General features: G+C 52.0%; 3 protein-coding genes across 3 annotated transcripts; 2 read left to right on the top strand and 1 right to left on the bottom strand.

Annotated features, from left to right (window-relative positions):
* Positions 1-865: 865 nt before the first annotated feature.
* PpBr36_02970 (uncharacterized protein) lies at positions 866-2,473 on the top strand (the record flags this gene model as incomplete). The annotated part of the gene is made up of 1 exon (XM_029890147.1): positions 866-2,473. One exon carries the CDS (start codon positions 866-868, stop codon positions 2,471-2,473), a length of 1,608 nt encoding a protein of 535 aa, XP_029754000.1.
* Positions 2,474-3,830: 1,357 nt separating this feature from the next.
* On the bottom strand, positions 3,831-6,899 carry PpBr36_02969 (uncharacterized protein; the record flags this gene model as incomplete). Its single annotated transcript, XM_029890146.1, has 5 exons — positions 3,831-4,768; positions 4,832-6,133; positions 6,209-6,338; positions 6,502-6,639; positions 6,783-6,899. The coding sequence occupies 5 exons, from the start codon at positions 6,897-6,899 to the stop codon at positions 3,831-3,833; spliced, it is 2,625 nt and encodes an 874-aa protein (XP_029753143.1).
* Positions 6,900-11,024: 4,125 nt separating this feature from the next.
* PpBr36_02968 (uncharacterized protein) lies at positions 11,025-12,687 on the top strand (the record flags this gene model as incomplete). Its single annotated transcript, XM_029890145.1, has 2 exons — positions 11,025-11,544; positions 11,645-12,687. 2 exons carry the CDS (start codon positions 11,025-11,027, stop codon positions 12,685-12,687), a joined length of 1,563 nt encoding a protein of 520 aa, XP_029753144.1.
* Between the last annotated feature and the right edge of the window lie 155 nt (positions 12,688-12,842).

Below are 12,842 nucleotides of genomic sequence, written 5' to 3'. Positions count from 1 at the left end.
CCCAATTTTGGCCATCGTTCAAGACCACTCCAGCGGAGAGCAATGATTGGCCAGAGTAACCTGGCAGGGTCCGCCGAAGTGGCACGATTTCCCTTGCAATCGACTTTTCGGCCCATCGAAAAGTCGAAACAAGGCAAGATTCACGTTGTTTCCCTCACCTCACGTTTGTCCCTTTGTGTATTTCGCTACCGATTGTTGGCTGTCCCCTGCGCGCTCGTCAGGCTGCAGGAGAGTGAGAGTGAGAGCCAGTCCGATCCTTGCCTACTCGACTTCTCCGGTTCGCCAATGGGGTTATAATGCATACTTAAGCACTGCAGATGCTGCTTACGTCCGTTCATTCGCTTTTTTCCCCCTGTAGCTTACGATTCTGCATCCAGTGACTTAATCGACAGTTTTTTGTTTTTCCTTATTATTATTTTATTGTTGTTATTATTATTCTACCACGCAAATTTCTTGTCGTCCCGCCCTCGTTCGATTAAGAGGGGGATCCATTGCTTTGCGTTCCCCATTCGACAGTGCTCCCTTGTCCCCAATTTGTTGCTGCCCCTTTCTTTAATCGACGCCCCGCCCGCGCGTGTGTACGATTCAACTGGTACGAACTTTTTTTTTTTTGCGAGCAGCTTGGAGACAAAAAGCAACCGTCTCTCTGTCCCATCCTGCACCTGGCTGGCCACAAGATACCTAGAAGCCAAACTAAAACCCCACTCTACTGTTATTAATATCAAAATTCCAAAGCCACACACCGGCTTGATCTCGACAAACGAACGCCAGACGACGAACGCTCCTCTCGGGCTCAACGCGACCGTTCTCCCCCCTCCCCTTTCCCCATCTCAACGCGCTGGTCCGGGCCTCAACGCCGCCACCCATGACGACCATGGTCGAAACGCAGGATGCCCAGGTGGATCGCAGGTCCAAATATCACGAGGCCGATGTAGTAGTCGTCGGAGCTGGCGTCTTCGGATGCGCCATCGCATACGCGCTAGCAAACCAGGGCAGGAGCGTTCTGCTGCTTGAGAGATGGATGCATGAGCCAGACCGCATTGTCGGCGAGCTGCTACAGCCCGGCGGCGTCGCCTCGCTCAAGAAGCTGGGCCTCGGCCACTGCCTCGAGGGCATCGATGCACAACCTTGTTACGGCTACCACGTCATGCATAAGGGCGATGAGGTCGCCATTCCGTACCCGTACATGGATGACGAAGGTTGCATCTTGACCGACATGAACAAGAAGCAGCTCCCCACCGATGACCACGTCAACGGTCACGCGAACGGCCATGTCAACGGACATGCTAACGGCCACGCCAATGGCAACGGCCACATGTACAACGGCGACTACAAAAAGATCGAGCCGATGGCGACGAAGCCCGAGGGTCGCTCCTTTCATCACGGAAGACTGATAACGAACCTGAGAAAATCGTGCATTGCGCACAAGAATATCACAGTGGTGGAGACGGAGGTGACAGCGACGATCCGGGGAACTCATACTCCCCAGGTCCTCGGCGTGGAGGCGCGGACGACGGACAAGGAGACGGGAAAGAAGCACGCAGACTGCTTCTTTGGCCAGTTGACCATCATCGCGGACGGCTATGCGTCCAAGTTTCGCAAGCAGTACATCTCACGCGCACCCGTCGTCCGATCCAAGTTTTACGCCCTAGAGTTGATTGACTGCCCATTGCCGCCGTACGGTTACGGGCATGTTGTGATCGGGGAGAAGCATCTGGCGCTACTGTACCAGATTGGCACGCACGAGACCCGTGCCCTCATCGACGTTCCCGAGAACCTTCCCGCCGCCTCGCCGGCAAACGGGGGCGTGCGCGGCTACCTCCACAAGGTCGTGATCCCGTCGCTGCCAGAGTCTGTCCGCCCTTCTGCCTTGAAAGCCCTCTCGGATGGCAAGATCCCAAGGAGTATGCCAAACAGCTGGCTACCCCCTACACCTCAGACGCAGCACGAGGGCGTCCTAATCCTCGGTGACGCCATGAACATGCGGCATCCCCTGACAGGAGGCGGCATGACGGTTGCATTCAACGATGCACTCCTCGTTGCAGAATTGCTAGATCCGGATGTCGTCCCTAGCCTATCCGACACAGCTGCCGTCCGCGCCGCCATGAAAACGTTTCACTGGCGTCGCAAGCGCTTAACATCGATCGTCAATGTACTCGCACAGGCGCTCTACAGCCTCTTTGCCGCGAGCGACTGGCGCCTCGATGCCCTCAGGCGTGGCTGCTTTGAATACTTCCAACGTGGCATCACCGATGAGCCTTGTGCCATGTTAGCAGGTCTTCTCGAGAGCCCTACCACGCTCGCCTATCACTTCTTCAGCGTTGCCTTTGTCGCGCTTTGGCTACATCTTTCCGACTCGATCGGTTCGCCGATGGGTTTGTGGAAACTGCCCATGGTGCTGGTTGAATGTGTCATGATTTTGTGGAAAGCCTGTGTCGTATTTCTGCCTGTCATGTGGGCGGAGGCCGCATAGGCGGTTGGTTGGCTTTTACGCGCTCTTCCCCTTCTCGGTCACACCTGTTGATTTCGGCCTGGGGAGGGGGATTTTTTTTTATTTTTTATGTTTTATTTTATCTCAAAGGGATACTCGGTCACGAAAAAGGACTAACGAGAGAAAGAGATGAAACGCCAAAAGGAGGGGAATCCCCAGAAATCTCCTTCAGCTGAGAAGTGCGTCTGGGCCAGCATGATTATATGGCCTTCTTCCCTAAATTTATAATACCCCTTCTGCCATTTCTTTCTACAACCTTATCCTATCTGGCCTCGGGTGCCACCAAGAGCTTAAACCAAGCTAGAGCTGCAAAGCATCACGGGAAGGCCAGTCCCCCCACCATCACTACATCCTCTCGACTGCGCCAAACTAGACCCGAATCTCTCGTTTGATAAAACCGACACTATTTAAAGACGGTAACTGAGGCGCTTTTGAACGGAGTTGCTAGCGTTGGCTTATATGTTCGCCACCTATTTTTGGGCGGTAATAACTTGAATTCTTTCAGACTTGATTTTATTCTTTTTTTTTTTCTGTTTTTTTTCTCTTTTTTTTCTTGTATACGTCTCCTCCTCTCGCGCAATCGTCTGGTTCACAATGTATATAGAGCTGCAAAACAAAGATTCTACGTTCGAGGGGGCAGCGGGATGACGTATCTCATACCTTGAACCTAGAGCCTAGAGATTTTAATCAATTAGTCACGATTTTACGATGACTTTTCTTCTTATATTGTCTTGGTGTTGTTGGGATTGTTGAAATATTGCACACGGATTCGTCATTCTGTCTTGGATATAAGCATGCACCAACTTATCAACACTGCCCACTTGCCCAGAGGCTGACGGAAAAGGATGGGACGGTGGGCACCACGTAGTTTCAACATTCTCCATGGGGGCAAATCGCAAATGGCATGCTTCACCATGGACCTAGATCTCAATTGGGATACATTGACGACCGCCGCATACATGGCTGGTCTCCTGCCACAAAAGCGCCTTGTCACCTCCCCGTTTCCTGGTGATCAAAAACCGATCCCACCGACCCCCCCCCCCCCCCCCCTTTTTGCGCCCTGATGTCCCCGCCGGTTTCCTTTTTTTCCGCAAGTTTCAAAAAACAAGTGATTCAAGGTCAAGCGATGTTGAATACAGAATAAGACAGAGGCCAACGCTATATTGTCATAATGACATAGAAAAAAAGGAAAGAAAGAAGAAAATGCTTTCAGAAACACTGGTCGAGACATACATATTTTCGTTGCCTCTTGATGTTTCTTCGTAGAGCGGTCACAGGATATCATTTCGTATAGACGTGCAATCGCTTCAAATGAGGAACGGGAGAAACTCTTCCATTTTTATTCGCTTCCGTCTTCAGAACCAGACTGTCCAGTAGTGGCGAGTTTCAGCGCCGGGGAGATACTGATGGCGATTTTCTTGTTCCCGTTGGAGGGTGAATCGCGCCCAGTGAGACTCCTGCTGCGGCGGATAGGCCCAGCTGCCAGGCCAGTGGCCGGTTTCATGGTCGCCGAACTGCTGTTCCGCCGCTTGTTCGTCTGCATGAGCTTATCAATCTCGTCCTCCTCGTCCTCTTCACGTCGGCGTTTTTCTGAAAGACGTTCGGGCGGTGGTCCGACGCCGCTGGTCGGTGTCCAAACAGGACCCTCGCCGTCGTCTTCCGAAACGACCGCTTTGGATTCATCAACCTCGACCGAGGGCGTCGGTTTCGCCTCCGTGTCTCCGTTCTCGTCCCCGTCGTCATCAGAAGCATAGTCAACCAGCGGCTTGGGACCAACGGCACCATTTCCTGATGCCTGAAGAGGTGGGCCGGCTCGTGTCTGCAGCTCCTCTTCTTCGTCTGATCCGTTCCAAAACGCCTCCTCGTCCGGGTCCACAGCCAAGTGCTCCATCATGCCCCTTGTGTTGGCCGGGTTTGGCCGGGGAACCAACACACTCTCCTCCGAATCGTAAAAGTAGCCATCTATAGTAGCAGGGTAGTTGCCCTGAGGCTTATCGTACATGTCAAGTATATCCCTAAACAACGACAAACATGTGAGAAACTGCACCTTCTCTCGGTGCGTCTCCACAAGGTGCCTGGCCAAGTCCTTGATCGACTCCTGGTGTATGAATGCAAAGACATCTAAACAGGCAGATCCTAACAGATTGTCTCTGGGAAGAACTCCTATCAGGACGTCCAGGATCGGGCCAAGAACCTGCTTTTCGGCAATCTGACGAATCCAAAATTCATCCTTCAGCGCGATCAGCTGACGAAAGAATCTTATGGCAACTGGAGACCCTGTTAGCGCTTACTGTGGTGCTTGGTCCGTTTGTTATCATTGCCAGAGGTCACTTCACTTACCAAGCTGCACATGCTTCTGGTCGCATGCAAGTAGTTGCAAGAAGCGCTGCGAAATGTTGTTCTGCAATATAAAGAGCTTACAGCGGTGCATGTGCTGGCGTATGTAAAAGCAGAGGATATCGTTCAGGTAGTTAAAAACGCCATCATCTGCCACGGAGAACTTGAGAACCGTTTTCCCCTCAAGCTCGAGGAGTGGCCTGAATAACCTGGCTGCAGAGTGGTCGTAAAAATGCTGCAGGAAGCCATCCTGCTCAGGGTCTGGTCCCTGGGGTCGTCTAGGCAGTGGTTCACCATTCGGTTTGCTGGCGTCTGGTGGCATTGGAGGGGGGTTGGGGTCGAGAAGCACCTTGAGAGCATCCGAGATCTGTGATTTGATCCCCAAATCCACCTCGGCCAGCAGCAGATCGATGAGGGCGTCTGTAAGCGGCGGCTGATTCTCGCGGATCTGGCGATAAATTGTCTGCCGCACCATCTGGGGATCGTGGTCAATCATTGAAACCAGAATGTCGGTAGCACCGACTCGGGCGGTAACATCTGGTTGCCTCAGTCCAAAGTTGATGACATGCAGGAGACCGTGCGTGAGAAAACTATTATACAACACTTGGCGAATCGGCGGCTGTAGGTTCTTGGCGATGGCGCAGCACTGTTGTATGTACTGGAGAGCCTCCTTTTGGCGAATAGGTTCCACGCTCGCGTCCGTGAATTTGCCAAACAGCTCCATCAAAAGCTCGGGGTCTTGACCGAGATGGTTGACAATGTCAACCTGGTTGAAGAATATCAGCGAGTTGAGTACAGAGAACGTCGGGTCGTCCAAAATCCGGGCCAGCACCACATCCTTCAGGTATTGTAATCGGTGGGTCTGGTGGACTTTTCTTGATATGGCCGGGTCTTGCAGCTTGACAACCTCAATATACCGGCTACGATGCTTGAGCCATTGTCGGTGGTTTGCTTTGTGGCTAGGAAAGTCGGGATCGTATTCCAGCGCACCGACCACCCCTTCTATGCACTCGTCCGAGACAGCATGCTCGATTATACCACTGTCATTAAGCAGCAGTATCGTCTTCATGATGTTGCAGAGGCGGTGGAGGTCGTCTAAGCTTTCAAGGTCCTCCGCCATTTCCACGAGTGGTATTAGTCGGCCAATGTAGTCCTCACTCATGATGCATTTGGTGAGCGCCTCCCGGCCCGTATTACTGCTTGCCATCATCCGCATACTGTGTTCAAGCTCCGGTAAAGACGCCAGCTCTGGCGGGGGCAGTGAAGGCCCGGTATCGAGTGCGAGGTCATCTGAAAGGCTGTCATCTGCATGATGGGCGGCAGGTTCATTACTTTAGCATCATTTCCTTTCGTGGTTTGACGCCGCCATGCCAAGCTTACCGTGTGCCATTTGTCCACGAAAAGACGATTGAACCCCGCTCACAAACTTCCTAAACGATCCCGGTGCTGTATCAGTGATAAATTCTGCTGAAGACATGAGAACCTTTTTGAGCTTCTCCCTGCGCTGCCTCTGGGATTATGGGACGGAACCGCACCATATCAGTCTACAACCCTCGGCTTCCTGAAAACTCAGAGCCATATCCACACCATTGGTTGGTTCCGTCCATACTAGGAGTGTGTCTATTCGGAGCGTACCAGTCAGTAAATCACTTGCTGTAGTGGGATAATTAGACAAAGTACATGCCTTGCTGCTGCTGGAAACCGTCCTCTTTGCATATTCGAACATCTAGCAGCACCCGGTCAGGGTGATCCTCTGACTCGACAATGACTCTAGGTTCCCTCGGGGTATCTTCGTCGGGGGAATCGGATATCTATGACAGGAAAGCCGAACACTTGTTAGCCAACGTATGCGAGACAACCTTGCACAGCGGGTAATGGGGATTTGAGCAGCAGCGCAATCGGGAAACGCAGCGCGTATGGAGTGATCTCTCAGGGTGCCGGCGATCAGACGTACAGGAATATATGCTGCGGTGCAGAATCCAGTGCCACGGTCATACCACTCGTTGTTGCGCAACTCATAGACTTTGACGCGCCGCTTGTCGGTCGGCTGTGGAGGTAAAGGTTGTGTCATTGTCAACAACGGCGCGCGCCTGCCGTGGGCGACGACTCCGTTATGATGCGCAATCTGGTTTGCAAGATCCAGGTGTTGCTGTAAAGACAGTTGGCCGTTCGCTAGGCCGGGCGAAGAGGATGTCGCCACTTTTCACGAGGCCCGGCAAGGCGCGCGCGCCGCGCAAAATAACACGAAATCTGGCCGGTAAAATTCGTCCTCGGTGGGAGCGACTGAATCGACGCAAAACTGCCTTGGAGTCCTTCGCGTGGTAATGATGAGAGTATAGAATATTTGTTCAAATTAATTCATTCAAGCCTTGGAACAGACGCGTGTGTCTCGCACTAGATCGAAGTTTGATGGGCAATGAGCGCCTCGGTCGCCCGATCGGACTGGCTTGACAAGCTCAGGTTTGTCGAGGGGTGACTTTGTTCGTCGTTTGAGGGAGAGCCCAAGGTCAAGCGAGCGCTTCTGCTCGCAAAAGAAATGGACGGCTGTGCGGACCTTTTTTTTTTTTTTTTCTTCCCTCGGGCGCTCTCAATGTCGCCTGCCTGGCAGATCAGCGAAATGCAGGAGGGAGGAGCAATCCAGCGATCACGAAGAAGTCATCGAGACAGGCCGACAGTAATCCGTAATGGCGCGTATAGTAACACTGATTTGCGCGGCGGTTGGATGCGATAGTCAAAAATGCTTGTTCATCCAGCTCGACCGGTCGGGTTGGGTGCAGGATTCGATTCTGGGGTCCGGCCGGTGAAGACTCTGGAGTGTCAAAGTCTCGCGATAGGCTGCTGCAGGCTTGGGCCGCGGGCGGGATGGTAGTTCTGTGGTAAAAGTGGGTCCTACTCCAAAGTCCCGCTCCCCTACCACGTAACAGACTGAGAGTCGCGCGCGTGTGATGGGCAGACAGGATAGGGCCCAGTCCCTGGAGGCAAAAGAATTCAATTGGTAGTGGCCTGTGCGCTCGCGCAACCCGGGGACCACTTTTCAATTGATTTATTGATTGATAAAATCTACATGACTTTTACCCACCTTAATCTGCAGATGACAGCATACCACGTGACGACCCACCTTTGGACTTATATTTCTTTGCGTTTATTACTTTAAACTCTTCATGATTGTTTCAAAGTGCCCAATCTGTCTGAAGCTCTGGCCAGATGCCGAATGTCGTTTCCTCTACATCATGCCTATTACTGCGAATATACATCTCTTCATTGGAAAATGAGATGCGTCAATATGTTCCTAAGCAAGAGCAAGACTAGTACAATACGAGCAGACATAAGAATATCATTTTGTTCTAGGTTCATACGCATTCTCGTTGGACTCGACTGCTGACCTAACTAGGTAGCTACATCTATCTAGAGTCATGACTCCCGTTTACACGGCGTAAATTCCCCAACTGCTATACTATGAGACAATGAGATATCGCAAATATCGGTCGGATCATTTTAACCAACAAAATCCTTACACGGCTGGAACAGACCATCTGATAAAGATCTTTTGGGGTCTTGAAAGACCGCAATCCGAGTTTGCCTGACTGCTATCTTGCATTCGCATTATCGAGCTTATCATTCAAAACCATCTGGACCGCGAAAGAGACTAGTCGTCGTCACAAAGATGCTGGGATACGCTACACCGCTCCCAGAATATAACAATGCTAAATATATCCTGGCCCTTGCTCCCCGCCAAGGACTGCACGGCATACACGGACTCGCTCGTAGGACAAGCTGTCAGACAAACATAACCATCGACGAATCTCGGGAAACTTTGCCAACAGCCTACCTAAGGAGTTGTAAGGCACTCTGTCCGCTCGGCCAAGAAGAACCTTTAAATTTAATCAGGTAGCTCCCTACCAAACTCGATGGTAGGTTGGCTCGAGTAAACTTATTCCAAGAAAATTTGGGTGTCGAGATTGGGATCTTGCTCAGACAAATGAATAAAACAACACCTAGCACTGGAATGGGTCAAGAAATAGTAGACTACTGATTGCGGCTGCTTGGAAAGAGACAGCTCTCGGCCCGGTAACCCATGCACATATTGGCCAGGCTGTCTGCCTACATTAGGTTTGTAGCGTTCTCGTCGTAGCGATCTTTGCTGTAGACTCGTAGACCCACACAATACGAGATGTCCCCTCCCTGCTTCCATGCTGCGGCGACTGTGACAACGAGGCAGAAAGTCGGGTGCAGAAAGCTGCTGCATGTTATTTACGGTGTTGACTTGGGTCTGCATGCCGCTTGCTGGATATAAACCCGAGTTGGTTTTCAGCTCGGCCAACAGAGGAAGGGGAGTATGCTTTATCTAGCCACTCATTTGACATGTAGACGTCTGGTGTTTATTCCGACTATTCCATTCGCGTCTTCCTTTTTTTCAGCTTCAATCTTGACAACACCCGGCGACTATCCAGCTGGCCCTTGGCTATTGGATATTGCCGCCCAAAATTAGAAGACGAACCCTGTAGTGTTGGCGCGCAATCCTGCACGGCCACATTGCTCCGCTGCAACCCAATCTTTGGTGAATTAAATTCTATACTGCATGTCTCAGTTGCTACAGACAGCGCCGGTGGTAGATTTTTTTTTTTTCTTCTTTTCTTTCCTTTCTTATCTACATTGCCACACTACTGTAGCAGTCGCGCAAAAGACGGGAGCTACCCTAGCTACCACCTAAGTAGGTGCCAATGTCGACCACAGATGATTGAAGGCGTGGTCAGACAAATTGAATTCCTTGGCACCAATGTAAACAAAACAATGGAACACAGAATACTATGAGTAGAAGCACTTCTACTGTCGCAAATCGGGATTGAACTTTTTCGTCCAAACTCCCCATGTCCTTCCTGCCTTGGTTTGCGTGGTTAATTGATCTCAGTGGCGGCCGCTAGTCTATTCTGGACTTAGACTCAGAATAAAGAGCTAGGAACCCTGGGCTGAATTGACGCAGCCTGTCCAGGGTAAGCAGGGGCACGACACAACGACTATGATGATCCCAGCCAACCAACAACAAACCCAGCAAGCACAGATGTTGTGATGATGGATGCTATCAGCGGTGCTATCTTTTCGTCGGCCCTTTGAGTAGCGAATGATTGTTTTTTTATCGTAGCAGTCATGCAAGCAGACAGGCAAGTGAAACCACCATGATTTGTTTGGGAGAAGGGTGCAGCTCCACTGCTCGGGGCCAGCTGGAATTGCTCCAAATATGTAGTAGAGGCGGGGGGTTTTTTGTATTTATGTTCATCCTACCGCCCTCGTTTAAACTGTCTTTGGACAGACAATTGAATCCATCTCGATTTTGCTCTCTGCAACATCGGGCCACGGTTGTTAGCCCTCAATCTACAGTACGGGTTGTGTGATGACCATTACCGCATTCCATCGGCATACGGCATATCCCCCCTTCCCCGAAAGGACCCAACCATAAGGCGGGTCTCCTTCCTATTCAGCATCTTTGCCTCGCCCGCAATACCACCTAGGCAATCTATCAAGAATTATCTGCACAGCTCGGGGATTCAATCACCATCCCTTGCCAATCGGTACACCATCCAATCCAAGTCGACCGAAGACAGCCTTTGGCTGGTTCTAGGCCTGGCTTCTTCCTACCATCTTCGACAGCATTTTCTTCGACCGTGGTTACAACATCTCTATCTATACTTTGGTTCCCCTAATCCCCTCGTGGGTATACTTGCACGGAAACAAGCTACAAAAGCTCAGACCCCAAACTCAGTTCATCCATTGGACAAGGAAGATATCAATCATCACCACATCGTATCCAAGCCGATCGATCGCCTTCTTTTGTACCGGTTACATTATTGAGTTCTCCTGTCCTGCACACTTGGATACGGGCTTGGCTCGACTCTTTTTTTGTTTCCTTATCACCCTGGCCCTGGAAGCGGCCCCTGACATTCCGGTTCACCACGTAGCATCGCAAAAGCTCGGCACACTCACCGTGGAGCGACCCAATCTCCCACCCTCCCAAACTGGGCCGTCCCCGCACCTGTCAGCCCGCTTGCCCGCATATCCCAGTGGTATATAAATATTACAGCACCCACCACGCCATTCGGGACCTTCTTGGGGTCCGTTTTTGCTGCACGTTTCCCGCTCCTCTGTCGACAATCAACTTCGACCTTGCGCCACCGTTGCGCCTTGGCGGCCAGGAACGAACATGTCCGTCTTCGGTCGGTTCAAGAAGGGCCGCCAGGCAGCCAAGGAACACAAGGCTGGGCTAGCCGAGAAGCAAAAGGCCGAGGAGCAAAAGCCGGCCTATCGTCACGTACCAACCCACGCGGCTATTGACGCCCTGGCTGGGGCACCCTCGAGTTGGAGAGATGACGACCGCGTCCGCATCGTCGAGGAGAATCGCAGGCGGAGCGCCATGACGGCGAGCGGCACGGGTCACGACACCCCAGTACACGGCCTGGCACAAAATCCGGTGCACACGGGAATGACACGGACCAGCAGCACTCTCTCGCACGTCTCCTATCCATCCGTCTATGCCAACCCCGTTGTGCGCTTGCCGAGGGCTCACAGTTATAACGGGAGCATCCATCCTCCATGGGGCGATCGCAGCGGTGAGGTCGTCTACTCGCCTCGACCGGATGACTATTTCAACCCAGATGGAAACCTGCCAGTTGCCTATGCAGGCAAAGGGAAGGCTATTGAGAGAGTCAGGGCAGGCAGCTCAGGTCGGGGCAGCCGAACTAACAGCAAAGGTTTATCTTCACATCCCGTTAAACACAGCCTTGTGCGGCGTCAGAGTCTGGCGTATTGACATGCCCCCAACAGCCCCCTCAGTCGTTGGCAGCTCCAGCGACTCCACAAGTTCGGACGAACTTGAGATGAAAGCTACCCGCCGTCGTCAAGCCGCATCCGAATCGCATTCAGTTGGAAATAACCGCAGCAGTCTTCCACTAAGCACGAGAGACACAGACTCCACCGCCAGTCTGCCCCATAAGTCGGACCTACAGCAGACTCATCGACTACATCCGAGCAAGGGCCGAAAACAGGTAGACTCCTCAGCAAATACTAGAGATCGCTATTACCCGCCTAGCGCGAGCCAACGCTTTCGACCAACCGCCCACAGGTCGGCAAGCTCACCAACATCGACTATCCCCAATATCCCACCTGTACCTTCATTGCCACCGATGAACCTAATACCACCGCCAGTATCCCATTCCGCTGCTTCCTCTTCATCCGGCCGGCCATCATCAATCTCTTCTGTTGCGACAAACACTGGACCAAGCAGGCCATCTGTGAGGACAGATGCCGATATAGAATCACCGACCTCCCCTATCACCACCAACATCCTCACTCCTGCCTCGCCAGCGATTCCTCGCCCTTCCTCAAAAGCGTCAGAATTCGATTTCAATTTTTCCACCACATACACAAGCTCGGACTCCGAATCTTCCCCGAAGCCAAGAGCATTCTCATTATCATCGAAAAGAACACCGCAAGCGACGCCAAGCCCCACAGCTACATCGGGCTCACAACTGCGGACTACGACAGAATACATTGCTTACAAACCACCAAGTGTCCCACGGTTTGATTTCGAGCAGGAGATGGCGCCATCAAATCTGATTTGCGATGGCAGCAATGACCCGCCCACGGCGAGCCCTACTCCCAGGGTTCTACCGGTAGATTTTGACGAGGCGGCCTTCTCTCGGCTGCCTCTAGAGGTGCCTGCTCCAGAACCTCAACCACCGCCCTCTGCGCCGCAGAAAGTCGGGAAGGGCAAATTGACAAAGACGCCACAGGTCGTCAGGCCTCCCAAAGCCTCTCGGCGGTGGTCATTGAGCAAGTCCGGGCCACCTGTAGCCGGTCAGCCTTAATTTATATCTTTCGATGTCCGTACATAATCTCGTTTTGTTTAATATTCATGTCGACGGATCATTCGGGGATCTGCCTGATCTGATTGGAGGATAAGGATATACGTAAGATGACTGTTTTTATTCTTTCAGTAGGACCTGGCTATAGGGTTTTATTT

This window comes from Pyricularia pennisetigena, chromosome 3 (assembly GCF_004337985.1).
Source record: "Pyricularia pennisetigena strain Br36 chromosome 3, whole genome shotgun sequence".
NCBI lineage: Eukaryota > Fungi > Ascomycota > Sordariomycetes > Magnaporthales > Pyriculariaceae > Pyricularia > Pyricularia pennisetigena.
This window is presented reverse-complemented; position numbering and strand designations above follow the sequence as displayed.